Source organism: Haemaphysalis longicornis, unplaced genomic scaffold (assembly GCF_048455015.1).
Source record: "Haemaphysalis longicornis isolate Haplotype H1 unplaced genomic scaffold, Haemaphysalis longicornis Haplotype H1 scaffold_23, whole genome shotgun sequence".
In the NCBI taxonomy this organism is placed as follows: Eukaryota; Metazoa; Arthropoda; class Arachnida; order Ixodida; family Ixodidae; genus Haemaphysalis; species Haemaphysalis longicornis.
The window spans coordinates 1,663,956-1,691,698 of NW_027526306.1; the positions used below are offsets into that span (position 1 = coordinate 1,663,956).

A 27,743-nucleotide genomic window follows, 5' to 3' on the forward strand; every position below is an offset into this window, starting at 1 on the left:
GGCGTAGCTCTCAATCGCCCAGACACTCATTGCTCGCCACAACACGCGTCGTTCAATACAGCCAGAACGCTCTTTTCTCTGCACGTGCGTGTGTGATGCAGGGTTCATCTGGAGGTACACCAGTTCTTCTCCGAACTCGCCTTTTCTGGCTGCTAACCTATCTGTGCTCGGTGTTCTCCTTCGTGACAGCCGACGGAAACGAGCCAGAGTAAGTGTGAACAAATTCTTTCGATGTACGGCCTATCGGAGCACTTGCTATAATTGCGGATGCCCGTTGAGCTGTTGTTTTGTAGGACCAACAATTTATAATTGAAGACAAAGCCCAGTAAATGTAATGTTAGCGCAGTTGAACCACATTTTGCACGAGCGCAGTTGAACCACAATTCTGCACGAGCGTTCAATGAAAATACGTATTGCCTGTGACTTTTTGCGGCAAATTTACTATGGATCATAACATAAATCAGTAATGTAGAAAAACTTATACACAGGAGAATTTACTAAACTCTTGCAATATATTTTTATAATAACCTTTTACTAATAAAACATCTTTGATATTCACTGAATGATATGCTAATTATTGTTATCTGTGCAGAAAATTTTGAATTTTAGCTGGTATTATAGATACGCGTATGTAATGTTCCGTACGTTTACGAGCAAACAAATTGTCAATACTGACTTGTCATCCCACATTAAAATTAACATGGCAAATAAGTAATCTCAAAACGTCGTCGTGATGAGCCCTTTTCCAATAACTGGTTACAGTACTTCAAGCGTGTTGGTTGGAAGTGCTTAACCAATGGCGTAACTTTCCAAGGGCTGTAATTTTGGTTAGGTTTCAAACGTGATTTGAATACGTGAAGTTATGTTCGCACCGGTAAACTGACTAGCAGAGACATTTCGCTCCCCAGTGGGTTTAACACTCCCCGTGCGCACCGAGCGCTATCAAGTGGTTCGCCTACCACACTCCGTCTCAAGTTTTATGCTACTGCTGATACAACTGCGCCGTTCGTACTACTTAGCCTAGGAGGTGCAATCGTGAGGTTTAGGTCAAATGTTTTGGTTCCGAGCACCTACAGTGCAGAATGTTTGCTTTCAATTGCGCTCGAGTTGTTTAGTGTGAATTGTTATTTTGCTACATTCTGAGTATGTGAGTTAATCTGAGATGCTCTGAGTATCTGAGTGGATGAGTATCTTTTAGGTGAATTTAACGGCGGGGTGCACCATTTCAAGATATTTAAATAACGTTGGACATCGCACCCGAAGTGCAAGGTTTTTACCTATCCTCGAACGAAGTATCGCTGGCGTACACTTATGACGGCATAGATGTCCGTGCGAATAGCGGCGAGAGAAAATAGGGAAACGCGTCGTTGTCTTCAGCTTACACATTATTTCATAGTACAGATGAAAACCGCTGAAAACGAATGAAAACAACACAACCCGCGAGGTCAGTTATACACACGCTAGTCAAATAATCGAAAATGCTGATATGGCAACCCAACGCACGCTGTAGTAGGCATCGTCCACTTCGAAACTGAGGGAGTCACGTGGCTTGTCTGATACGGGAGCGCGGGAATGAGCAAACACGAAAGTCATTGTAATGATTACTACAGTTTTGTGCTTTGTAGTATTCTTTAATGCGCGTGGTGCCAAAAGGAAAGTCCGCAAGGAAACAGTTCAAAACCGCGTCCTCACTGCTGCAGTGCGACCGGGAAGTACACGTTGTTTTCTAAGGAACGCTTGTGCTCCCTTACACGCACTTATACTGTGTGCGTATACTCACCTAGGCGCATCTCGCTGCAGGAAAACTGCGCCAAATAAATCACCCCTATTTAATTACATCTAACTATAAATATACATGGGCTATAGAGCCTCTCTAAACTCCCGATTGAGGCTTCTTTAGCACAGCCTAACCAGTCCCAATTTTTTTTTCAAGTCTACAGAATCGGGAGAGTATTGGTTTGGGCCAGTTGGTACATCTGGCGTATTGAAGCGCAGCAAAGACGAGGACAGAAACACAGACGACGCCCTGTGTGTCCCTGTGTGTCGTTCCTGTGTGTCGCCCTGTGTGTCCCCTGTGTCGTCGTAGCCCTGTGTGTGCGCCCTGTGCGTCCCTGTGCTGTGTGCGCCCTGTGTGCCGTCGTCTGTGTTCCTGTCCTCATCTTTGCTGCGCTTCAATACTAGAGAATCGCTTGTTTTTAGAACTTTTTTATATCAGTCCAGAATATAACATCTGGAGGTCGCTTAAAACGGTGCGTGATAACTAATAACAGTGTATATATTTTGTACCCTAAAAAGAACCTAAATAATTATATTTAAAGTAATAGTAATTCCACAACTCAAAACGTACCATGTTAAGGTTAGATTAGAAAAAAACTCCGCTAGTGAAGCCTCAGGGAGTAAGTTATATTTGAACATAAATATTTGGCAAGTGGCTTTAAGGATCTTCCTGTATTTTTGACACTCACTAAGCGCAGTTGTCGCTGTAGCTCTGTATACAAACTAGTAGCCTTGACATAAACTAGCTGCTGTTGTATCAAATGAATCACTGTCTTTTCAAGTGAGACGAATTGTGGACTCCCGTTATGCGTTATGGGAAGACATATCTGGTGTAGTTTTGTTCGTAAAGTACAGCGGCTAGAAATCATGGGGTTGTTTTCTTGTTTGTTTTCTTGCCCTTACGTTGCGCGTTTTATAAACATGATAAATCTTTTACCAGCGATGTGCTGTCGTCACCCCTACGTTTTAATCAATGGTGAGCGTCGTCCTCTAACCGCCAAATTGGCGGTAGTTCAATTTTTAATCTCGCCGCTGGGTATTCCTTTATTATTTTGTAAATTTTCATTTATTCCAATGGCAATATAATCACCCCGGTAACCACACTCCGGCAATTATTACTCGGCACGCTCAGTGTCAGAAACCTGAATCTACATTATTGGTGCATTCATGCCGAAGGTTATCTGTCAGCATTATCTTTCAGTATGAGGCTAGGGCATCCTATGATAAGGGAGCCACAAAAATACGACTGGCAAAGCATTCATGCACATTGACGTTTCCGCTGCGCTGACACGCCAGTCTGTTAAGTTTATCCAAGTCAAATACTTTTGTGGTTCGCTTCGGCCAACCATTAGCGCAAGTAGCAGCAACCTGAGAAAAACGGTGTCGCAGACAGTGCGCTCATAATAGTCAATAAATCTGTATAGCAGCTGATAAAAGCTCACAGAGTTGACATATGCAGAAGGTGCGAGAAAAACATATACTGGCAAAAACACAGCTCATAATGCCTGTGTAAAGCAAGGGAACAACGCGCAGAACACTGATAATAAAGCATGAATTAACGTATTCGCCTTTTAAGCATTTGTTTATTGTTGCTCAGCTTAGGCACGTTTTTTACACATTTCCGTACAGTCGTAACCTGTTAAGATCTTAACACATTTGAGTGACTTTCGACAATGCGATATGGCAGCTTTTATAAATATTTTCTGGCCGTAAGTTTGGCCCGAGCTTTTTCGTTTATATAGTTACTTAATTTTTTCCTAAATGAATATATTTTGGGGGGCATTTTCCCTTCTGTTTCTTTGATACCACACGTAGACGCAAAACGTATTTTTTTGTTAACAAAATTATATATATACGTCAAACCATTTGAAGTTGTGGAACAAATAGGGCTGATGAATACGCCTGTCTGTGCTCAACCTCCTTTAAGGATGTAGCAAGTATTCTTACGAGGTTTTTTCCAGCTCCAACTTATACAGCGGAACAGTGGTAGGAATGTAATAACAAAGTAATAAAAGCGGTGATGTGCTTTTTTTCAATGTTCTAGGAGAAGCCTCGACAACGTCGACTTGTGAGTATTTGTTTGACAAGTTTTATTGTTTGACACTTGTCACGTGGATCTCGGTCAAGCCAAACGATCTCACATTTAATATGTGTACCACGTGTCGTGGATTGAGAGAATTATTTCTTGCGCATTTTACGCTATCCCAATGAGGGATAAGTGTCAATGTGCTATGTACTGTGAAGACCCAATAGGCCGAAGGTGACAGCACCAAATTCATGACGCCGAGGTCACGTGCCTGCTCAGTCAGGCATTATTTTCATCCAAGTGCCCACATTTTCATCCCCTGTCCGCATCTACATCTGTGTCTAGTGGGATGTAGCATTTTCTTCTTGAAGGCATCCCGTTTAGGCAATGTGACATAGGGGACTTAAAGGAGCTTGTTTTATTCGAAAGATTTCATGTTTTATATTGCCCCCAGCGCTTGCCAGAATACAAACGATGCTTTGTTCGCCGAGAAATAATCAATTTAGACTGAAATTTCGGTTTTCCCGCTAAATCGTTTGTTTTCGTGGTCTGCAATGACATCAGAGGAGCCGACCGCTCTGCAGCCTTGAGTACCTTGATTTATGCGTACTCCGTACAGGGTAGAGACGCGTATACGCTGGCGTCGCCATTTTGGTGGCTCGCTCGCCGCCGAGAAAGTTATTGTGTCAAAACCGCACAAAAATATCGCCGCAACGCGGTTTACTGGTGAAGTTTGAATGACCTTATCTGTTTTGCGTTGCTAGATATTGTGGGAAACAAAAAGAACAACGCTTTGAGCACGTTGACCCAATTGCAGCGGCACGGGACCGTTCAAAGGGTGTCTCCACCCTGCAGGGCGGTGCTGTCTTCGAGGAGCCCCGTTCTGAACCTAAATTCCGCCATCATACCGTGGGAAGCCGTTTTCTGCCTTTGGTTTGCTTTTGGCAGTAATTAAAACTGGCTTGTTTTTGTTCAGGGCGAAAATAATCGTTTCCTGAAACAGTGCTCGCTCGACAAATATGGTCATGTAAGACACCGTTGCTTGCGTCAATCGGCCAGTGTCGTCTGAGGCAACCCCAAAGCCCCGCAGTGCTGTGCAGCTAAACCAAGCATAGTGAGCGCAGTACCAACAGCAGTACGCATCAGTACTTCTATGTGTACATTTTCTTTCGTAACTTCCACTGTTCGTCCCACCATTCTTATTGCTTTATAAAGAATGTGCCCTAAATTTATGCGCAAATCGCTCGTTCGGATTTCTTATAAGCTCTACCTAATTTCCGTCTGCTTGTGCCGCCCTCCGGCAATCGCAGAGCTGGCAGGTATGACATCATAGGTTCTGTTGCGGGAAATGAGCTGGTGGGTCGGATGGCCGTCTCCTTTTTTCCTCATTATGTCGCTTATTTGAGCAAAGTCTATGTTAAAAGTGGTGTCAGTATGATTCTAATGAGGCAATCTTTTGAATGACCAAACTTGTGTTTTTTCTTCATGGCTCCTTAAATTCACTTGAAGCATTGGATATCTCACGCTGTTTCCAACACATGAAGCTACTCAAACGTCCCTGACGTTTCAAATACATCAAACGGGCTTTCCGTGCAAAATGTATCATCATCATCGTCGTCGTCTTTGTCGTCGTCATCGTCGTCGTCGTCGTTCTCATACGCCTGTTTGTGCTAAATGCAGGACGAAGGCCTCTACCATAGATCTCTACCGCGTCTATCAATTGCTAGCTGAGCCCACTCTTTCGTACAAATTTTCGTAGCTAATACCTCCGTCGAGTCCTTGGCCGACCACTACTGCGTTTATGAAATATCGGGAGCCGCTCTGCTAAACACATAGACTATCTGTTTGTCCCTGGTGCGCATGACGTGACTGGCCCATGTCCAATTTCTTCGCATATATTCGCTAGAATTTCTGTTGCACGAGTTTGTTCCCTAATTCACGTAGCTGTTTTCTTATCCCTAAGCGTGAATGGTAGCGTCCTTTTTTCATATACTGTTTGGCCTATCTAAGTTTCCTTTCAGTTTGGTTAGTTAGATCCCAAGTTTCTGCCGAGTACGTTGTTCCCGAAACAGCGCATTGGTTATATGCGAGCATTTTGGTGTATAGAGCAAGTTTACTATTAGGAACATCAAAATTTGTGCCAAACGAAGACCACCCCAGGCTAATTCTAAGGGTAATGTTCATTTCATGATTGGGATCAGAACTTGAGTTGCCAAGATAGACGTAATCGAGCACTGTTTACAACGTGTCGTTACCTATCATAAAGCCACGTTTTTTGGCATGCTTGTAGACCATAACCGTTTACATTTTCAGGTTTATTTTTAAAATGCATCCAAACTTCCCCAGCGCACTTGGTTAAGCATTCTCTGCAATTTCCGACTATTTCGACGGAACAACACTATATCGTCTGCATACCTAAGGTGCCTCAGATATTACCCTGTTGTTCGCACCCCTGTTTTTCATCGCTAAGAATTTCTGAACGTTCCATCTCGAAAGTCTGTAAACTATTGCGGAGGTGTGTTCTCTTGCCGGACACCCGTTTGTATAGAAAACCCCCGACTTCTATAAGGGAGCCATTTTGTTCGCGTGCGCCCGTCGCATATATCTGAGGAGTGCAATGTGTGGCTAGTCGATTCCGAGACCACGAAATGCTTTAAGTTGGGTTCATTACAAGAAGTCCTCCCCGAAAACGTTATTTCCTTCTAAATTATAGCAGGAATCTGAAACGTAATGCGCTCGTTAGAAATACCGAGAACATGGCCAGCTCCCATTCAGCGGAAAGCCTCCGCCCCGCTACCGTGTCCCAAACAAGCACGTTAAAAACACGTGGGCTTTAATAACCAGTGTTATTGAAACACCTGCGTGTACTTCGTGCTTCGAATGTTAAACCGTGGAATGTTGACTGCGAATAGTGATCGCGATGGTTCTGAGAAAGGTGTATAGCGGCCCTTTATAGCCACGCGACTGCATTTCAGGTATATGCAAACATTTTTCTCGCACACAAAGTGCCCACACCATGGTTCACGCAGCACAGGGTTGCACTACAGGCCCAAACACCCTCATATGTTTGGCTGGTTTCATCAGTTATACTGAACTTACCTGTTTTTATAGTGGGGCTGCACCAGAGCATTCGACGGCTCATATTTGGGTGGCCTTCAATTTACGCATCCGGGCTTGTTCTACATCAGAAGACGGCGAAATAGGCGGTTAAAGTAAAACCCAATCCTTCAAACGGGAATTCCTGATTGGCAGAAGTAACGTTTCTCGCCGGATAAATCCTAATAGAGTACGCGGTGCTCCCTCTCTGGAGTCAAGCAAAGTTGTATGTTTTCGCTGTTGGATCTCTAAATGCATTTGTGGGAAAGCTCCTGATGGTTTTTTATCCTTGGGGTTGTCATCCTTTTTTTATAAACTGCGAAGAGCTGTCCCGCTTCGAAGTAGTGCCGTGTATATGAACAGCGGGTGACGTCTACTCTGGAGGATATCAGCGGTTACCACAATCTCATCTGTTCTGTTGTTAAGCTATTCCGCAAACACAATGATTGTGCAGTTGTCCTAATCACTTGGTAAGTTTCCAGTGAACGGAATCCCACGAATGTAATGTATGATTTCAGCAGAAGAGAGTGTTCTGGTCCTGTGTAACCCTTACAGAAGCCCAACCAGTGTTTTAGACTTCATAAGTATATATTGAGATTCTTTAGTGTGCATAGCCTTCTGCCCGAATCCTCGCTCATAACACAAGCACAATCCTTGTACACGGAAAAATTACTCCTCTAGAAGATTCTTATTAGTTTCGGACATTATACGGAAGCGGAGGAAGTAAGTGTGAGACCTGGCAGTTTTGGTATCAAGTAGCGATGTAAGAACAAAAACAAAAATCATCACTAAGATTAGGGCAGCATCTATCGCAAAGAAATCCATTTGTACGGTTCCATAAATGTCAATGCTGATCTGTTTACTGCAGCTGTTCCCGGTACAGGTGTGTGCACGGGCTCGGGCTTACCCGAAAGCCCGGGCCTGGCCATGCCCGCGGGCCGGACTCGGGCCACCTGATTTGCTTTTCACCCGGGCACGGGTCGGACTCGGGCCGAAATGTAAATGCCTCAAACGCGCCCGGCCGTTCTGACGTCCCGGGCTGGCCCGGCACAGTGAAGCGATACTTAAAGTTTCTATGATATCACGGAAACTACATGTTGCTGACGCGGTAAATGCGCGGGTCAGGTTTCTTTTTACATTCCACGGGATTATCGTAAGGCGCTGTGGCACATGTGGGCGTATGGCAAGCCGGAAAGTGTGACAGATCGGCAACTGCATGTCATGGGATGAACTGAGCAACGCATGCGGCTCAGCGACACACCGCCTAGGGAAGTACAACGAATGAAAATTCAGCGTGACTAGCTTCCACCTCTAAGTTCGGGCGAAAACAAATTTTTATGATGGAACACTTTGAACTGCAAGCGCTGCCAGAGAAACCTGCGTCTCCATCTGTTTTCTGTAGCAGAGCCCTATTCAGAGTTGAGTTTCATTCTCTGAGCTAACAAAAGTGAAGCTGTGAAAGACTGAGGTGACAATTCAACTTTAGTTTTGCTTTTTGTTTCGGCGGGAAAACACTGTGGCGAGCGTAGATGGTGGTGGGAGGTGGCCTGTGCCCACGGGTGTTGTGGCCGGCAGACGAATACGAAAAGAAAAGTGCAAGAGGGGATTAGGGTGATTTATATGCGCCAACAGCCGCCTAAACTGTAACACTTAGTATGATTGAAACTTTATAGGTAAGGGATATCAGTCGGTATGGAACGTACTGAAGCGGCAACAATAAAATATGTATAAATGCACGCGTGTACCTTGCGTCTGGATAAAAAGAAGGTACCTAGTCCGACAGCCCTATATACTTTTGAGAAAAGGAAACGTATACGGACGAAACAACAAAGCAAGTACACACCCTGTTTAATCAAGCACGAACCGGCTGGTCCCCTAGCATACAGGCTCCATTTCTGGATAGCAATCGCAAGAATCAAAGAATCAGGTTCAAATGCCCAAGGTGTCATTTTATTTTTAATTGCTTGTTTTAATTCATTTAGAGCATATTATGAAATTCTACACAAAATGCAGGGTGGTTTTGTTCCCTTTAGGTGAGCTCCGGCACTTTTTTTATTTTTCAGTATTTTGGGCCATTTCGGTTTTGGCTACTTTTCTGGAATATTTTCAAATATTACCATGAATTTGTCCGTGGTTCGGGATTTTGGTTCATCTTCGTTTAGGTTGGGTGTTTCGGTGGCATTTATATCGGTTTCAATTCTTATTATGTAGCTCATTGAAGGACAGCTGCGGTAGGGATATGGGCATGATTGTTATGTTTAATTGGGGTTGTTTTGCCCGTTTAATGTTGGTTTTGCCTGTTATAATTTCCCTTGCGATGCATTTTACCGCCCTTTTGTAGATTTCGCTTCCAAGCGTGCCCCAATCAGGCGCGAGATCCTATGGTATTTGGGTTGGAAAGGCGCAGCCAGGCCAGGCGGGGCCTGGGCCATAAGGTTATGGTCTCGGGCCTGGCCGGGCCAGCCCATGGGCCTTCTTCGGGGGGTCGGGCCGGGCCTACTTCGATGAGCACTGGGCCCGGGCTTGGCTCGGGCCCAAATATTCGGCCCGTACAGAGCTCGAGTTCCCGATACGCCTCATAGCAGGAGCGTAAGGACGCATTTTACAGGGGGAATAAAATTGCTGTCACTAGCCCAACGTGCAATACTTGAACAACCACCTTATCAAATAAATAGAAGTTATTTTAGTGGTACAAATTGCGTCCCATAAAACTATCTATTAAAACTCCCAAAACAAAACCGAAAATTGACTCCGCTATGCACCACACTAAGGTACAGTAAAACTTCGGGTGGTTTGGCACATGTTTGTCTTGGCTACAAACAACATCCAGGAACGAGAAGTTGAAATTAGATGACTACCGCTGACTTTCAGGTGATAATTTTAGTAGGGCTGCACAGACTTCTTATACTCTATAGCGGGTCCTTAAACCAAATAAAATATTCGCACTCGGAAATTTCAATTAACACCCGCTGCGGCCGTAACTTGAACCAGCAGTACCAGCTTAGTATTCAATGCAGCCACTGAAACACCGCGGCCGAAGAGCTAAACCAATATCACAATGCACTCATAAACGAGGAATAGGCGCAGTTAAAGTTGTTTGGCAAGATTAACACCTTTGGGTATGCAGTAATTAAAATTTTATTAACACCTTTGGGTATTTTGTAATGAAAAAGTCATTGATAAACTAATAATAAACTTCTTTAGAAATTGATAAAGAGGTGAGAAGTGTAGGGCTGTGTGAGTATCGGCCGTAAATGGGCCTCCTGAAAGATCCATTGAGAACTATTGCTGTAGCCGTTCATAGAATATTACACTCATGCATGGACTGCTATAATCGCTTTGCGGTGCTTCGCAGCCATCAAGCTTTTTGTTGATTGTGCTGTAGCTTCCGTAAGTACCTTTTGTTCTGATGACATTCTAGTAGAAATAATGTTGTGGGAGCAATTGTAACTTTCCTTTAACAGCAATTTTTCTGGCAAATGTAGCCAATAAGGAGGTAGCGGCGAAGAGATTTCGACGTCATTTAGGTAGGAAAAAAGAAATGAAACAAGTTTATCTGACAAATATCCCGCAAGATAGGTTTTACAGTTTCGCATAAATAATTTGCATGTTACTGATCCGTCGTATTGTAGGGAGGAGGAAAATAGGGAGCGTGTCAATAGAACGGTTCCAATAAATAAGTCATTAAAAAGTATTGCAACAAAAAAGCCCGAACCTTTTAGTAAATTGCTGAAAGCTGTTTTTCTTCTAATATAAAAGACGATAACGTCACTCACGTTGCCTCGCTATACAATTTGTAAGTTTTGTGAACGTCTCTCCTGAGCGAACTGCAAGTTTACATTCGCGACTGTTACAGCCTGTACTACAAGCTGTCCAAGAGCTGCAATGGAAGCGAGCTACCAGGCCAGCCGTATCTCTTCCATTTGGCCATGGTGGAGAAGGACGAGATTCCGCTAGAAATGAAAGCTGCCTTCTTCGATGACGTCTGCCAGCCGCCTGGACCAGCCGGAGGATCATCGGTTTATCTTAGCCAGTACGAAGGTAACGCAGTGAGCGCGCACTAGATTCTAGCAGGTTTCAAGAGCACATTACCCCTTCTGACACCGGGGAATTTAGCCACTCTGGCTATGCTGTATAAAAACTTGTTTACATTCGATGTTACTGGAAGAATTCCAATTTTTCAGATGAAAATTTAGCAACAGCTTCTGCCTTGTCTAAACAAAACATTTCTTCCTGTGCCTTTGGCTTAGTGTCAGGTGTTTTGAACTTTCCGTTGGAGTATGCACAATTAAATTAAAAAAAGCAATTATTTTTTCGAAACAAATCATACGCACCTTATAAAGCAATAGAGCGGACAATTGGGCTAGTTGGTAGGTGTGAATATTGAAGGTGGAAGCGCTCACACAACAGGAAGGAATGTAGGAAAAAGTGGAACGATACGACGCCGCGTCGGCTCGCTAGGGCCAATGAAAACATTGGTTTGCATCATAAAAAGGCAGTCTCGTCGCAATAGCAATTACAATATTTCCTAAAAGTCAAGAAATAACAGAAGTAATACAAAAAAATTGCCCCCACCTCCCCGAAGGGAATCGTGAGGAAGTGCGAATGCATTTCTTGCGCCGAGAGTACACGGCGTAGTAATTCTGACATCGCCTTGAGAGGCGCCCAGCCAGCGAACGGTCTAAACTGGAGCAGAGCGAGCAGGAGACTGTAGCGAGAGAGCGCGCGCGAGCCGACCCACGGAGGTCTGGCGGTTTATCGCTGCATATAAAGGGGGGTACGCCGCGCTGAGCGCGCCGAGCCAGGTGGCTGAGAGAGAAGGCGGGCGCGCGCGAGAGAGGGGTGCGCGCGCAGCTGCAGCCAGCGAGGAGAGAGGAGGAGAGAGCGAAGGGGGAGGGGGACGCGCGCAGCGGCGCACGGCAGCTGCCGGGAGAGGAGGTGGTGCGTGACGTCACCGCGCGGGTGAGGATAGGGATGCACGCGGCGCACACCGCCGCGCCGCGAGGGAGCGGTGAGGGCGTGGCGTCACGTGGTGAGTGACGTCACTGCGCCGTTGCAACCGACGCTCCTCTCCGCTCTGCGCCGTTGCTAGGGAGAGCAGGGCTGCGGACGCCGCCACCGCCGGCGGTGGATGGTTTGGGGTCGCTTATAAAGTGCATCGCACTTAAAACAGACCGAGCAGTGCCGTGTCCCTACCCACTTTCTGCCGATGTGTCTACAACGTCAAAGAATATTGTTTACTAAACACGATGGTATTTCTTGGGCTACATTACCGCAAACATTTATTCTGTCTGTCTGTCTGTCTGTCTGTCTGTCTGTCTGTCTGTCTGTCTGTCTGTCTGTCTGTCTGTCTGTCTGTCTGTATGTCTGTCTGTCCAATCACCAGGCCAAATTGTAAATGAATTCTTGAATGAAACGTTTATACAGCTGAAACCTTTCCGAACCACTAAATCTGGAAACATACTTCCAATGTGACAACATTGGCAAAAAAACATTTTGCATATTTGAAACACAACACCAATCTCCATCTGGTAGTTGAAGTGAGTTTCAGTTGCAGGTAAAGTGGAGCTGCATATTTGCGACCAAAAATAAAAATAAGCGTTGAAAACAACACTTGTGCGCAAGAATACGAGCCTCAATCTCGTGCCCGAGTCTCATTGCAGAGCTCAAAATACGACAATAACAAAGATATCAGTAGATAACACAAGCAATAGAACGCGCGAGACTTGAATTCACTTCGGCATTCCTCATGCGTAGTTATCGTGCGAGGATCAACACGGAAGGGAAGAGCAACTGATGTGGTCAGGGAAGAGATGAGATGCATTTTCGTGGCCCAGGCGCAGAACGCGAAATAGTATATTTTCGTGGCATGGGCTCCCAAGTGAGAAGCTACGCGCCCAACATGTTTGAATGGCTGTGCTGACCTGAACGAACGAAAAAAAACATGAATTGTTCATTGTAGTGTATCCTTTCATGTGAATTCTAATGTCGAGTTAAGACACTGGTAACCGCGTTGTTAGTGCTTTCCTCTATAGACCAACTGCTGCCGCTGTGTCTTACTGCTAACGTAGGTAGGGGCAACACTAAAAGGTTTACGATATTTCTTGCGTTTTTTAATTTAAATTACGGGTTTTGTGCTCAGATAGAGGTAAATGAGTTACCAAATGCCGGCGATTTATCATTGAGCAAGTTTGTATTTATTCTTTATGGCGCTTTTCATTTTGATTTCCCCTGATCTCGCATGCAAAATATCAACAGATAAAGTTTGTGTACCGTATGGCATCATTCGTTAGTCGCTTCTGGTGGTTAACAAATAATTTTTAGCTTTCCTGTTTTGTGTCCTAGTAAGGGGTTGGCGATACCAGAGCCTTTATAGACGCTTAGCTTGTAGCGCTTTCTTTAGCTGGGTTTTACGTCAATAAACCTCGAAGAAGAGCTATAGCTACGCAGTAATTGCATTAAAAGTAGGACTTGCCTCAGTTGGTTCATCCCGCAACACGAAAACCCAGCCAAACCCAACGTACAAACTACATAGGTGTTACAGGAGCGGTATACCAATTTCAATTTAGCGTGAGAGAACGGAGCAGAGAGGACAAAATACGTAGAAATTGCGCACAAAGACGTACAAATCGCACTTCTTTGTATAATCCCATCTTGTAGTTCTTTAACTCCTTGATTTCACGTACTCATTTTGGGCCAATGATGCTAACTGCAATTATTTTTGTGCCAGAGAGCGTTTTATTACAAAGAAAATAAATCAAAGCACTGATGCAGCTGTGATACATACCTTATATTACCTTGCGCCGTGAGCCCTAAAAAAATCTGAAGCTCGTTGTCACGAGGAACAGCCAAATGTATACGGTTGTGGAAACACTGATCAGGGATAAACTGTTTAGTGCATATTAACAGAGCGATACGGCATTAGCTTTCTGCCAGTTTGCGAACCACTGCAGAAACCCCGAAGTGTTAACGTGTTTTAGTTTATTTTACTTTAAACGTATCTGTTCGCAAAGAGCTACGTCCTTTAATGTCAGATAATGCATTTTGTTTTTCAGTTTTTCAGATTGCTTTCGTTGGAACCGAAGGCTACTATACTCAATTGGAAATTGGACCGTGAGTATTATCCCGACATTCCTGCAGAACAAAATATTCAAAAATTCATATGAGAAAATAAACATTATAACATTGATGCACATTTTTCGACAAATTCGAATATTTGAATGGTTCCTATCAGAACCGGGAATGCTTCGTAGTACCAAGGGATGAGGCAAAATTTCCAATACAGCAGTCAGGAAACAAAATTTATCCCCAATAAAACACCACTAGTTCTTTCACAACCACAATAGCAATTGCGCGGTGTTCAGAGATTTACAATAGTGTATTTATGTTGAAAGCGAGAGAAGTCCGCATGTTTCAGGTTGACGGAATATGTTTGCAAGACCCATGAACACAACCTGCAGACAGCCTCACTATAATAATGGCCGAAATTTTGGCTGGCACTGTGTGACAAAAAAGCGATGGGAAACAGCAAGTAAGGTGTGCGCTATAGCAAACACTCAATCGTTTCCTTAACTGCGACACTCCAGCCATCTTAACCAGGGTGGCGTCGTCTGCTTACCATGAACTTAATTACCGTACCCCATTACCACTATTGACCACACAATTAAAGCGCTAAGGGTGATGATGACCGTGAGGGGCAGCTATATATGTATCCTCCATCCGCCCCTCCCCCCCCCCCCCCCCCCCCCCGCGGGACATAGCACTCTTTTAAAGGGACACTGAAGTGATTTGTAAACAATGCGGGATTACGAGCGCAAACTGTAGTCCGGAGTCCCTGGGCCCTGTTTCGACCAATGTGTGCGCGTTTAGGCGAATTTATTTAGTAGAAAAATCAATTCGAAAATGCTGTCCTCCTCTCTTTACGCTCGCCCATTTTCTGTGGCGTTTTCGGGTGACGTCAGCAGGAGAGGAGCTGGCAATTGGCTGCGCTACTGCACGGCTCGCCGACCTTCCGCGACCGAGTCAGTCGGCCCACCGTTTAGTCCGCCGGCCACCAACGGGTCGTCGCAATTCGCTCCATCAGTTGAAACTAAGCCACAACACGTTTGGGAATGGAAGAATGCGCCTTTATTTACTTCGTTAGTTTGTACACTGTATCTAGCTCCAAGTCAAGGTCGCTTCACACGAGCGCTGCACAAGCGCACATGCGACGCTTCGCTGACTGGTACGCCAGTAGGAAAATATAAGGCCTCTTGAAGGGGGAGAAGAGTGAGCGAAGTCAATATAGGTACTAAGGATATAAAATCAAGTGATATTTTTACCGTACAGCGTAAAACTAGGGTGCGGGAAGCACTTTTTTGCGCTGGGCGAACAAGCAGAGCGGTCAGCAGCACGACTACGCATCTGCGAACGCTTTCCCGTCTACGAAATGCAATTGCTAGATGTGAGCTATTGTGGAAACTCGGGGGACGCTTACTGCACGAGCACAATACAACAAATAGTCACCTAAGCTGCTTGAAATACTAAAACTAAATAAAAGTGTAAACTGGTTATACATTATACAACTTATCTTTTCCAACGCCGCCAGCGGCCCCCTGTGGCCTAGTCGTCTGGGGTGCTAGGTATGTCATCGCGAGTGTTTTGCCAGTCACAAGTTCGAATCGCCGCGGGAAAAGGTTTTTTTTATGAGTTAACTTTTTTGTGTTTCACCGATGTTTTCTATGCTGAGTTCACCTTTTTTTGGGCCGCAACGTTCATTGCTCCACGAACTAGTCCACAGAACTCGCGCAGGCTGGCACTGCCGCGCTAGCGAGTTCTCGTTGGCGTGCTGTTGCCATAAGCACCGACTGCTTGCGGGCAGTGGGCACAGGCCAGAATCAACAGACCCTTGGCCTGGTGCGAACACGCTTTTTACGATACAGGCATGAGCGAGGCAAGCTCCAAATATGGGGAAAAAGCGCATGCATTTGTGCGTTTGCGGGGACGCGGAGGGCGTTCATGCACTGCGTAGGCCTCGGCTAGTGAATGCTACGATTACAACCCGTCCTGGGAGGCTTATCTTATGCATTTTACAGCCGACAACATGGCAGAAGCGCGGTACTACGATTACTGGGATATTGAGAATGCCCATCCAACGACGCCATCGAATGTGAAACATGTTTTAAAGACCGAAACCGAAACTTGTTTCATTGCTAACCTTGGGCATCGTCCAATCACGGCGCTCCCTCCTCCCAACGTCACAGCTTAGTTTGTGCGGCCGCCGCAAACCGCGCATGGTAGTTTTTCTTCTTTCGCGCTTTGTAAAATAATTACCGATTTGTCAACCGTATAAACGATGAAAAGTGAGCTAATTTGAGCCAGTCTACGCAGTGCAAGCAAAAACGGGAGCTTGACAAATTCACTTCAGTGTCCCTTTAATCTCACCGCACGTGGGGCGAGATTGGTGTTCCCCAGAATCACGAAAAAAATATAGAATGCCCATGCGCGAGTGCGCATGTGCAGACGAAGGTTTGGAAGTGCTGTTTGCATGAGCAGGTCGGTGTTTGAATTCTCACACCGTTCTGTAGCGCACCAAAATTCAACGTAAACGGTTCTTTTTATTTCGGTTTCCTAGGGGGATTAATCTACTCAGATTTTTTGTGACCGGTCTGTTGAAAGCCAACTTGTGATTACAACACACGTTCTGCTGAGTGTTTTGTCCGGCGAGAATTCAGTTTCTTTCTACTACTTTGCCTAGGAGTGGATATATACATAACGTTTTCTCCTGATGGTATAAGGCCCGCAACATCCGCTGGCAGCTGCGTACAGCGAATGGCGTTTCGCAGGGAGCCACTAATCTTTCCGCAAGCGCATGCTCAGAGCCGCGTTTGATGAATCATTTTGCAACGGCTTTTGTATCAGTGGACCTACATTAACTGTTGGTGGTATTGCTGCAATATACAGAAAACGTGCACTGAATCTTGAATGAAATGGCCAAAAAATGGCTACAGCACACAGTGTAGTGCTTATCTCTTCCCACATAATGCACGTCACTTGTCTGCATTAAACAGCAAGCCAGTTGGCATTAAAATATTTAAACATTGCTTCGCAGGTATGGACATTACTTGGTTATTCTGGGAAGTGTATCCGGGAGCTTCCTCAAGGTAATTCATATTTCTAGGAAACCACGCATTTAAGCAAAAAGTGTATTGTACCTCTGAGTTAGTATAGTTCCCAGGAAACGTTCATAGCACCTTCGGAAACAAAATATTGTTCCCAACAAACTACTTAAACGCAAACTAAAATGGCGCTTTTCTCGCAAAGGCGAGTGAATGTGGGCAAGCGAAAAGAAATCAGAGAATGACTGTTCGTTGACAGCAAAGTCTGCGGCTCGTGTGCAAACGCAAGATAAAATAGTATAATAGTCAGTCACTATCAATACCGAAATAGAGAAATATCTAAATATTTTCTTTTTGAGAAAATATTCGATAGGACGGTCGAACCTACTATATTATCCTAAACTAAAGGTCTGGCGGAACGCCAGACCAATATCATGTCGCCTCGATACTGGTCGTGCAAATCAATGCCCCGTTTGAAGTCTGTACGATGCTTTCTTGGTGTCAGCAAGCAGTCCCCTTTATTTGCACAATCTCCCAATAAGAGAAATGTCCCAAGTACTCTGGTCGCCTGACGACGCAAAGACGATGGCGGTAAAAGTGCGTGCAAACGCGGTCGCTTGCGGGAGTGAGCCAGGCATCTTTTCTCATGCCCGGCCCGCTGCCCGGCCTCTCAAATAAACCACGACGCCGAATGGATAGGTCCCTCATTGCACTATAATGTAGTCTACGCCAGGTTGTATCGGGACGGCGCAATATGTAACAGGTATTAGAGAACCGCCAGAAAAATTAGCCTCGGTTGTAATTACCCCCATTTACTACACCCACTTCATTGATTTTAGGCTCCTTGTAATTGCTTTTGCTTGCAGCTATATTTTAAGAACTGTACGATTACATATTTCTCACCATTGTATCTTTGTAAGGGTTATTTGTTTGCCTTTCTTGGGTTTAGGAGGTTTTAATGTATGTACTATACTCATAGTTGGTCTGGTATTGCAGCAACAAATACGAGAGTGGTGCATCTATTTGCGGCTTTTTTTGCGAGTTGCTCAATCCTTGCAAATAAAATCACGTAAGGAATGAGGCGCGCATACAGCATACCGGACACTGCGCTGCCAACATTATTTTCAGTGCAATTTTGTCGGTTTTATTTTAAAAAAACGCACCAATAAAAAACATGAGACATCAAGAAATATAGAGCGTCAAAGAAATAGCATCAATGTGGGTGACATTCGAAGAGACTGCCTCGCAAAGGTGGACATCTTTTCTAAAAAGTACTAGTTTGAAAAAGCTGCAGCTCCTCCTTTTTAATAAAAAGCAGGTGTGCCAACGTAGCTGTCATTCAGAGAAACTACCTTGTCGGTCTCGATAATTTCCGTAATTGAATGACCTCCTGTGTGAGGTTACCGCAGAAGTCTAACGAAAAGTGGCCTAGACGAGTACCCCTGAAAAAGGCACCCAGATTGTCTATTCATCAATTTTTTTCCCCGTTGTTGCCGTATGTGTTAACGTATTATTTAGGCAACGTGCGGTTACTTTGCTAATGCGGTGTGCTCTTTTTCAATATCGTCTGGCGGACACAGTATCGGACAAGATAACCGAGATGAACTAAACGGAGCCCCCAGGAGTTTTCGTATACAATTTGTGACAAGAGTTTAGCTCTTTGGCTGATGCTTAGTTCCACTCGTCTAGTGGACAGTACTTTTGTACTGTAGTGTTTAGCTTCTAAAGCCTAAGCGAGGAACCATAAAATGCAAGGAAAAATCACCACGATGCCGACGTTCCTGTCTACCAGGAAGCTTTCTACCAAAATCTAATCACCCAAGAAGGTAGATCTGGGCGCGAATAATAATCGAAATTAGGTTTAATCAAAACTACTACAAAGGGGACAAGAGGAATTAGTGTGTGGTGTATTTTAGAGGGTCTCTATACAAGGACTCCTTAAAATACATCATTGAAACACGTTACCCTAATATCGTAGGCTTGGGTTGTTCAAGGTTGTACAGTTTGCGTAGGGAAGGAGGGAAAATAGATCAGCCGGAAGCAGATAAAGAAAAGCCGGCCAAGATTCAAATTTAAAACGCGCCTCTTGATCGCGCGAGCGATCTACCGTAGAAGGTATCTCAACCAAGCATAAAAACCCATTACAAATCTGCCCCAATATATGTACATCGAATCACGTATATGTGTAAATAAAAAACGGCGTATATCAGTGGAGTGGCAAGGTGCGTGAAGAAGTAATATAAAAAGTAAAATAGACAGAAACTAAGCTTAACTTTCTAGGAGACAGAAGCACCACTTGTCTTATTGCGAACGCTAAATCATCAAGGAGTAGAACGGATATCCCGGTCGGTCTTGCTTGCGGCGCCATGTTTCACAGTTGCTATTGATGTAGACGATTCACATGCCACCGTCAGACACACCGCAAGGATGAAATTAGTAGAACAAGTGCCACCTGCAAGGCCGTGCACTCATTCGGAGTATGGTAGTGCTGTTGTGGCAGTGGTGAGAGTGCCCTTTTAGTATCATGATCATCATTTCCTCTTCACGAACCTTTTCTCCATTATACGGTTACTATACGTGAGAAGCTCGACCAATTGTCCTTCTCAGCCACGCATATAGTATGAATGCTCTCTCCTACGCACCGGACTGCTGCTTGTGTAATTCATATGCACAGATTTTTCCGGCAGTACTGAGTTCACGTATGGAACACACGCTTGTATGACGCATAGAAATATCTTTTCGCTGTGCTTTCCTTCACTCGGATAGAGTCACCAAGCTTTGGAAGCTCATGGAATACGAGCATTATTTCTTTCCGAATAGCCCTGTTTCAGATCTCACACAGCGCAAAATGCAACCCATTTTCTTTTTCAACGTAGTGATCAGATACGCTATTTATTGGAGCGTCGAGGGAAACGCACCGTTCATTGCACCATTTATTCAATTTTTTTTATTATTCGTGCAGTCGCCCGTTTTCTGTACTCTGTGTCATTGGTTTTGTATACCATTCGTTGGCAATTTTTTTTGCGTTTGACGCAGGAATTTTGGACAAGAAAATGAAATCATTGGGCATGATAGGACAAATACACTACATGAACATATGCTTAGGCTGACATACAGTGGACTGGTCCCTTTGCTCCAAACGCAATCCAATAAGTTAGAACGGTTCAGAGAACTGCCAAAAAGGGCTTCTTTTCTTCGTTGTTGAGTGACCGGAATGCAATGACGTGTCATCACTTCACAAATAGAGGTACTTAGCAAGTAGTAAGTTCTTAACAGCACAATTGTCTTCTATCGCTCAGATTGTCTAAAATAAAGCAATGTAGGGTTTAGGTGAAGCACTAGAAATGTGTACAGTATTCAATGGCAAAAGTTGCCTAACAGCCACGTCGACTGTGTAACTGTCATCCGTATTGTCCTTGCTTTGTGCTTTGGTGTGCGTCCACCTTGAGCAAAGAAATAAAAAGTTAAAAAGTGCAGTAAGTTTTTTACTACAGTAATTTCTATGGGTGGATGGGCCGAACAAGCAGATGGACCTGACGGTGTCCTACGCGGCCAACGTGGACCGTTACCGAAGTCTGTGGCGAGCTTCACTGAAGATACCGGTCTCATATCTCCCACCTGGCCTCAAGTCTATGAACGCTTGGGCGCAGCATGGTCGCCCAAGTGAGCGGCGTGTCCTCGCTCTCTACCCACCACCGGCTGGATCACCATGCAAAGTGGACTCGTGTGGGTTTCCTCCATGTCTCCTATTTGAACACAAAATTGTTTTTTTTTGTTCGAGTACTCTCTTTGAACGACCTTACAAGATAATTACCTTGCTAACTGCCAACAGAACTTCGGTCTTTCTTTGACAAACATGCCCCTCGCAGAAAAGTTGTACTTAAGGAAAGGCTAAGAGATAATTTTTGATATTCTCAATACGACCACGTGCAGGCGAAACAGTCTCGGTAACTTTGAGCACTTACTGCCAAAATAGTTGATTGGAGAGTAGGGTCGCGCAAAACAACTTTGGTTGTAGAAAGTTGTCAGGCCACTTTGGCTTCAATAAGTTTAAAAATTTTTTTATTTGTGAAAGTTATGATTGCTTACTTTAGTTGGACAGATATAATTCGTCAATCACACTAGCCATTTTTTTAAACTGCTGGCAGCCATCCCAGACAAAATTTTTGTTTTACGTGTGCAATTGCGGTTGTAGAAAGAGGCGCACAAACAAAACGCTACATATTCGTCCGAATGTATGCGAAGCATTATAGGTGCACAGAAATCCTAAACGGCTGTATGTTTCAGGGAAAATACCGCCGACCTAGCCAAGCGCAAAATGTGTGATACATGCACAGAATCCTTTCCCTATTCGTCGAAATAACAAAATTTATTCTCTCTTCATCTCTCGCGCCCGCCTGCGCTAGCACTTTTTCATTCTTTTTTGCGCCTTACAAACGCCCTAACACCGCCCTGCATCTAGAATGCAACGAAGGTTAAGTTCAAACTTGACATGGGTTGTTTTTACAAATCTTATCTGTAGTTAGGGATGTATGGCTGTAACGAATAAAATACTTCTTAAAGGGGCATGGTCCTTCATGGCGCATAGCTCAATTTTCGGAGCGGATATTCTAATTTTCCTGTGTATCAACAGCAAACATGAACGGCGTTGCGCGAGAACTCTTCGTTTAGATGATATGCAGGTGGCTGTTGCTAGTTCACAAAGTACAGATAAAATCGTTCTGTGTGAATTGATTCTGACCATTTATATACACGCCATTTGGCGTGCTTGATTAAATATTAAAATACTAGTGCGTCCACGTGGGAAAAAGAGTCTCAATTATTATACTAGATGCTTCACTGGTAGTGCTTCCCGTTTACAGTTTTAATTCCTGTTGAATACTTTAAAAGGCTCAACTCCATAACTACGACAAATTTGACCTCAGTGTGAGCCAGAGATATTTAAACAAGCATTGTTGCCGTCTTGACAGTTTTGCTGGCAAACCACCTGGTTCGCAGATCAGAGATCAGGGCAAAAATGTTTCTTGACTCAAAATCCCGCGCAAACATCTAAGCAATTGTGATATTTTTTGTACTTACGGGTTACTTTTAACAACAGTGAAATAAATGTATTAAAAATAGTTTTGGGACACGTGAGTATTTATATAGAATGTCAAGCTACGGCAGAAGCTTATATCTGATGAACCATCCAGTGATTCTTGAAATTGTAAGCGCCTAAGCATGAACGCATTCCAATGGCTCAGGTTTATCTTCTACGTGTTGCGCCCCTACTCTTTCCCGCCGCTATATAATGGGAAAGTCGACGGTTATGAATTTCCCTGGTTGTCCGCTCTCTTGTTCGGTTCCGTTTTCCGCTTCCTTTATGTGCGGTGTACCGGAGTTAGGACCCACATTTTGCTACTGCGGTGTTTTAGGCTAGCGCTTTATAAGGGTTCTTGTTATGTAATGCATCGTTTACAAATAGGTGCTCAATGACCCATTTTTTTTTTTCTAATATGAACACAGTATGCCGGCTTTCGCGCTCAATTAGCCATTTACTGCGTGTTCAGTTCAAAATGTTTGCGTGAATATCACCGCAAACAGATAAATGCATACTCTGGCAATCTGCCGGTGAAATTGGTGGGAAATGTGAAAAGAAATAACCTAATCGAGACACGCGTAAAAATTGTATGCTATAACGGCGACGGCACATCTTTAGACTGAGCACAGCCGAGGTCTATGTTAGTGGCCTCACGTATTTTCTTGGCAGGTAAAAGATCACGAAACATTTTAGCGAGGTGGTGGGAATATATTTCGCATGCGTAATAAGTTACCCAAAACGAACGGCCTGCTTGAAATAAAATGTTTCACGTGTTTCCTGCATGTAAATCCTTTTGTGTATTTTAAGCTACGGCTAGCATTGGAAACAACACAGAAACGTCAAGCCATGACTGGTGTCAGCAGTTCTCCCGGATGAAAGGAAGGGTGATGGTGGCGACTCACCTGCCAATGCGGCGTTTGTGTCCCTGTTTCTTGCCTCGAGCTGTCCATACATTATATTTCTCAATTTGCCACAATCATAGTGTATAATTCATAGTTAATGCGGTGCTATAACTGTTTCAGAACGACTGTGAAGACGTTCGGGGAAATAGACGTCAAACGCATCTGTCCCAATTATGATCCAAAACGGTTATCTCACACATGGAAGCGGGCCTTCGAAGGTAAGCTGCGGAGATTGTAAAGGGGGCATTTAGGACTCGTAAATATTTCCTTTCAATAGGCAAATAATTGCAGCAGATTTTTTAATTTGCTTAGGTTACGTGTTTTGTATGCCTAAAAGGCGTGATACTGTTTCCATGCCTACCCTTTGTATGAATATTTTTGTTAGCGTAAGAAGGCCTACAAACATACAAACTTTTAACATTACAATGGCGGACCACCATACCCACAGTGGCTGCTGTCACAATTTCACAATTATATATACTTTCGCACTTCTCATAATTGCTGTGAATAGTGCCGGCGCTAAGAGTAGCTAAATGAGCAGAGTGCTGGCCTGGGCAGAATGTGCGTTCTCAATGATTATGCTTACCCGGTAGGAGCAGTTACGCCGCCAGTGAGTTCTACTTGCCTAGGCGAACGTTCTCACTTGTATGGTTTATATGTTAATACAAACCTCTTCCCGTATACTTTGAATCGTTCGTTTCTCACGCTCCCTGAATCAGTTGCTGGCAGCGTGATTCCTTATCATATCTCTGCACGGACTTATCCAACTTCTCCTAGTTGTTGTCCGCCTTTCGCTGTCCGTTCGCGTATCCGGTTCTTTCGTGGGTTACATAATCCTTTGTGGTACCAGATACCACCGAGAACGCTTAAAAATCTTTTTTAACGCAAAGCGTTCTAGCTGTACCAGCGAACGCTGCTTTCGAGGCGTGCGGAGCAACGAACTCCAAACGCCGCGGAGGCGGCGCCAGGGGGGAGGACGGTTTCACTCGCGGAGCACACTGTAGATGGTGCGGCGAATTTACCCAGCGTTCCCCGCGCACCCGAGCTGCTCACCTGGGCGGTCGCGTAGGCGGGATCATTCCGTCGGCTTTCTCGTGTGCTTCAGCGACGGTTGGTTTGGGTCTGTTTTGGCGCAGCTTCGCGTCCTATGCGCGCTTCCTTCGCACGGCTTCATTAAATTGTTCAACAGCACCTCCCCGGTAACCTGCACCCAACAGAATTATATGGACGTACGGCAAAGATACGTTATGGATTGGTTTCCCGAGAAAGATAAAAAAATATAGAGACCACATACAGACATCTGGCCGCTGGAAAAACACTAGAGAAACGCACTGCTTGGCACGAATGGGACTCCGGTTTTTAAATTCGTGAATACCAATTGAGTTGTGTTTTCACGGGTACTACAAAAGGTGAAAGGAGCAACTGGTTCTCATAAATAGCGATTATAAAAGTTCCCTCAGCGTCCTCGCAAATCTTAAACTTACTGAACTAACTAGTTTGAATCGGTAAAAAGGGGAATCACTAAGCTCACGTGCCGAATTGTTTCGGTGTCTGCGCTTGTGTTGCGCGGTGGTGTAGCCCCAAGCTAGCCCTTCAGGATGGCTAGGTTCCGCTGTCTCAGCTTTCAAAAGGCGCTCCTCTCCGTTTTTCTTTCTGCCAACTCACGGCCGGGATACAGCGGTGGCATCCGCCTCGCTAGCCCGGCAGTGGCCGACGCTGCTGCGCGTTCGGAACGCCGCCCCCGCGGATTCCACTAATGGCTGGCAGAATGTCTGGTTTCGCTCCTTTTAGAGCCATGTGTGTGAATTGAAGTGACGTCACATCGGCAATTGTTGTGGGTGTTATTTAAAGTGTAGCTTTCCAAACACCTTCACAGCGTAACATGGAGCCAATTTTTTTTTTATCATGTTCAATAAATCTTGGTAAAATTTAACAAAACTGAAGACGTTTGGCTGAGAGCACAATGAAGAGCCCCTACAAAGTGCCTATTATCGCTGACTGACATTTGAAGCAGTATCACCATTTATTTTTCAACACAGGTACCGACATACTCAAAACCAATGCCGTTTACGTAGTGCGGGTAACACGGTACTGACAACACGAGAAAATATGACAACGAGCCTTGTTCTGACTCTATTGATCTACAAACGCTAAACTGAAGTGCTACAAATAACGGTTCTTCGGCCACGTGATGCTTGGCCGAAATGTTTGGAACCTTAGAAATGCACCAAGACTTAAAAAAAAACGAGTAAAATATATACCTCCAGGAGTGGACAATATGCCTTCCCGTCCACATTCACACAATCATACCAATGTAACGTATATATTAGATGCGACGCATCTCTTGCTCTGAGGCATGTCCCTCCTGCGTCGTCGGGCGGTCCGTCCGCAGCCCTCCTCCATTATTCTCTCCCACAGCTGTGTGAAACACTCTCACTCCGTTTCATTAGCATACCACAGCTGGCGCGCTTGTTTGGGCGCGCTTCACAGCGTTAACAACTGCTCCGCCGCCCGCGGTGTGCGCAAGTGTGTGCATGCGCGACTCTCCTCCGCTTTCTCCTCTCCTTCAAGCGCTGTGAATATAAACCGGGTAGCGCGCTGCGGCGGTTCAGTCAGCGCTCGCTTTCGTTCGACTCCGCGTGACTTTGCTTGACGACTCCGTGCTTGACTTGATTCTTCCGATGAAGACGTGATGGAATCGACGGTCCCTTCAGCGAGTGGGCTGAAACAATCCAATACCAGCGTCAGCGCAAACGCTCAAAGCAACGTCACGACCAATTGAACCCGCCGATGCGTTGCATCACATCAGGGTTCCCTAGCGGGAAGATGGGCGTAATTTTCTATATTAACGAAATGGGAATGATGTGGTGAGAAAATACAAAGGTGAGACTACACAAGAAACGTTACATCGCATCCTGGTAAACTGCGGTTAGGCTGCCTAGGTGTTATAAAACTTGAGTGAAGAATTGTTACTGGCTGAAGAAGACATAAAATGGGTGCAAACAAAAGTGAAGTAATAAAATGACAACGCGACTGAGACAACGACACGAGAAAAACAACGAAAGAAGTGCTGCTGGCCGGAAATAAAGATGTTCTTTTTTAGTCTTTCTCTTGGCGTTTTCTCAGTTACGAGTAATTTTATCACCAATGTCCACCAAGTGACCGACCAGCGTATTTTATTGAAAGGTAAAGTTATTTCAGGCTATTTTAAAACAAGAGCAAAAGCAAGCCCGCATTTTCCAATAGAAGCCTAATGCTGGAGGATGTGTGGTTCTTTTGGAAGTCTTTAATCGAAATAAGAATAGTATCAACAAATATGCCGAACATACTTTGAGTATATTTTATTCTAGATGCACATACTAACCTATGGGTAAACAAAACTTATGAGTAGTTGAAATCATAAGTGAATGGTTGTCAGGTACCCATTCTAGCAGAAGAGCGCAGTGTATTTTTTTATTCTACGACCCATTAAAGCGAAAGAAACCTTCCAACTCTTTGTCTATAAAAAAGTTGAAACAACTTGCAACAACCGCTCTATTTTTCTTTAGACAAAGTTAAGCAACTAGTAAATAAACAACACATTTGCGACGACATTTATTTCGGGATGTGGATTTTTTTATCTCAATTACCTTATTTACGGCACAGTAGCCTGCCCTCATCACGTAGAAAGGCTGATCGCACAAACAGTTCTCGAAATAATTTCGGTAAGCAGCCGGAAAAATCGGACGACTACCCAATGTGCTTGAGGAGATCTATGGACAAACACACCTAATAAAACAAAGAGCCTATTAGAAGTGCTGCCTCCCATGCATTCAAAGAAACTAAACTTCGAGAAGCCTGTCTTGGAGTACAGCAGCTGTCCATGGTTGGCTCACGGTAAGCTGTGGAACTAATACGAAATGGGTAGTTTGTAACTTGAAGGTAATCTTCTTAATACGCTTGAATATATTAGCATCCATCTTTTGACCGTTGAAATTCAAATAAAAATCTTCACGAATATGAGTAGCGCAGAAGAAAAACAGTTGTTCAGTGCTAAAGAATTAGAATTGTAGTTGTGAACACAAAGCAGCCATGCGTCCATTGCTCGTTCGAAATGCATGGTTATTCCTATCGTTCCCCTGCCGTCATTTATGTGTTTGAAACGTGTACGTTCACTGCACGTTTTTCTAGCCAGTGGAAGTTCCGCTAGAGCGAGTATCCGAGGCCTGGTGTACGGTAGCTGACCAAGTATTCAAAGCTTATTGATGCTTTCAAAAAACCATAATAACCTTTGTCCTCATAGCATGAAAGCTTAAGTTCTGATGGTGCCAAAATTTGTTAACAAACATTTCTGGAGTTATTATTTATGAGCCAGTCGCTTTCCTAATAGAGGTACATCTATCTAGCTATTTGTGAGTACCGGAGAGACGCAGAGTAAGCAATAAAATTTCTGTTTATTAATTTTGTCCAGACTGAGTCATATTATTTTATCGTGCGTGGAGTCATGTGGGCTTGAGCTGGCCCGCAATAACAACAAAACATTTCTTAATATTGCTCAGGGCATATTTTTTACGTGTAAATATTTCATGAGCGAATTAAAAATGGTTGTGTATGTTACAGCTGCCTTTTATGGGTCATCTCATATCACATTTTATTCCTTACAGAATACTACTGGGCGTCATCAACAGTGGCTTATCCAGCCGTGACTTTGATCGCCATGTGCTTGTTCGTACAAGTACAATATAGATTTCTTCAAGGCTCCGATTAAAATAAACTGTTCCTTCGAC

The 27,743-nt window shown here is 44.3% G+C and overlaps 1 protein-coding gene across 1 annotated transcript; it reads left to right on the forward strand.

Moving 5' to 3' along the window:
• On the forward strand, nt 1-27,743 carry LOC144172519 (UPF0462 protein C4orf33 homolog). Its single transcript, XM_077701202.1, has 7 exons — nt 1-208; nt 10,755-10,939; nt 13,954-14,011; nt 16,989-17,040; nt 20,523-20,719; nt 23,098-23,195; nt 27,621-27,743. The coding sequence occupies exons 1-7, from the start codon at nt 96-98 to the stop codon at nt 27,722-27,724; spliced, it is 807 nt and encodes a 268-aa protein (XP_077557328.1). The 5' UTR covers nt 1-95; the 3' UTR covers nt 27,725-27,743.

Bases quoted from the DNA above. Each gene is read 5' to 3' on its own strand.
- LOC144172519 (XM_077701202.1), top strand. From the start codon at position 96: ATGCAGGGTTCATCTGGAGGTACACCAGTTCTTCTCCGAACTCGCCTT. The intron at 14,012-16,988 runs GTGAGTATTATC...ATTGCTTCGCAG, and splicing joins ACTCAATTGGAAATTGGACC to GTATGGACATTACTTGGTTA. The intron at 17,041-20,522 runs GTAATTCATATT...CCGAACAAGCAG, and splicing joins TATCCGGGAGCTTCCTCAAG to ATGGACCTGACGGTGTCCTA.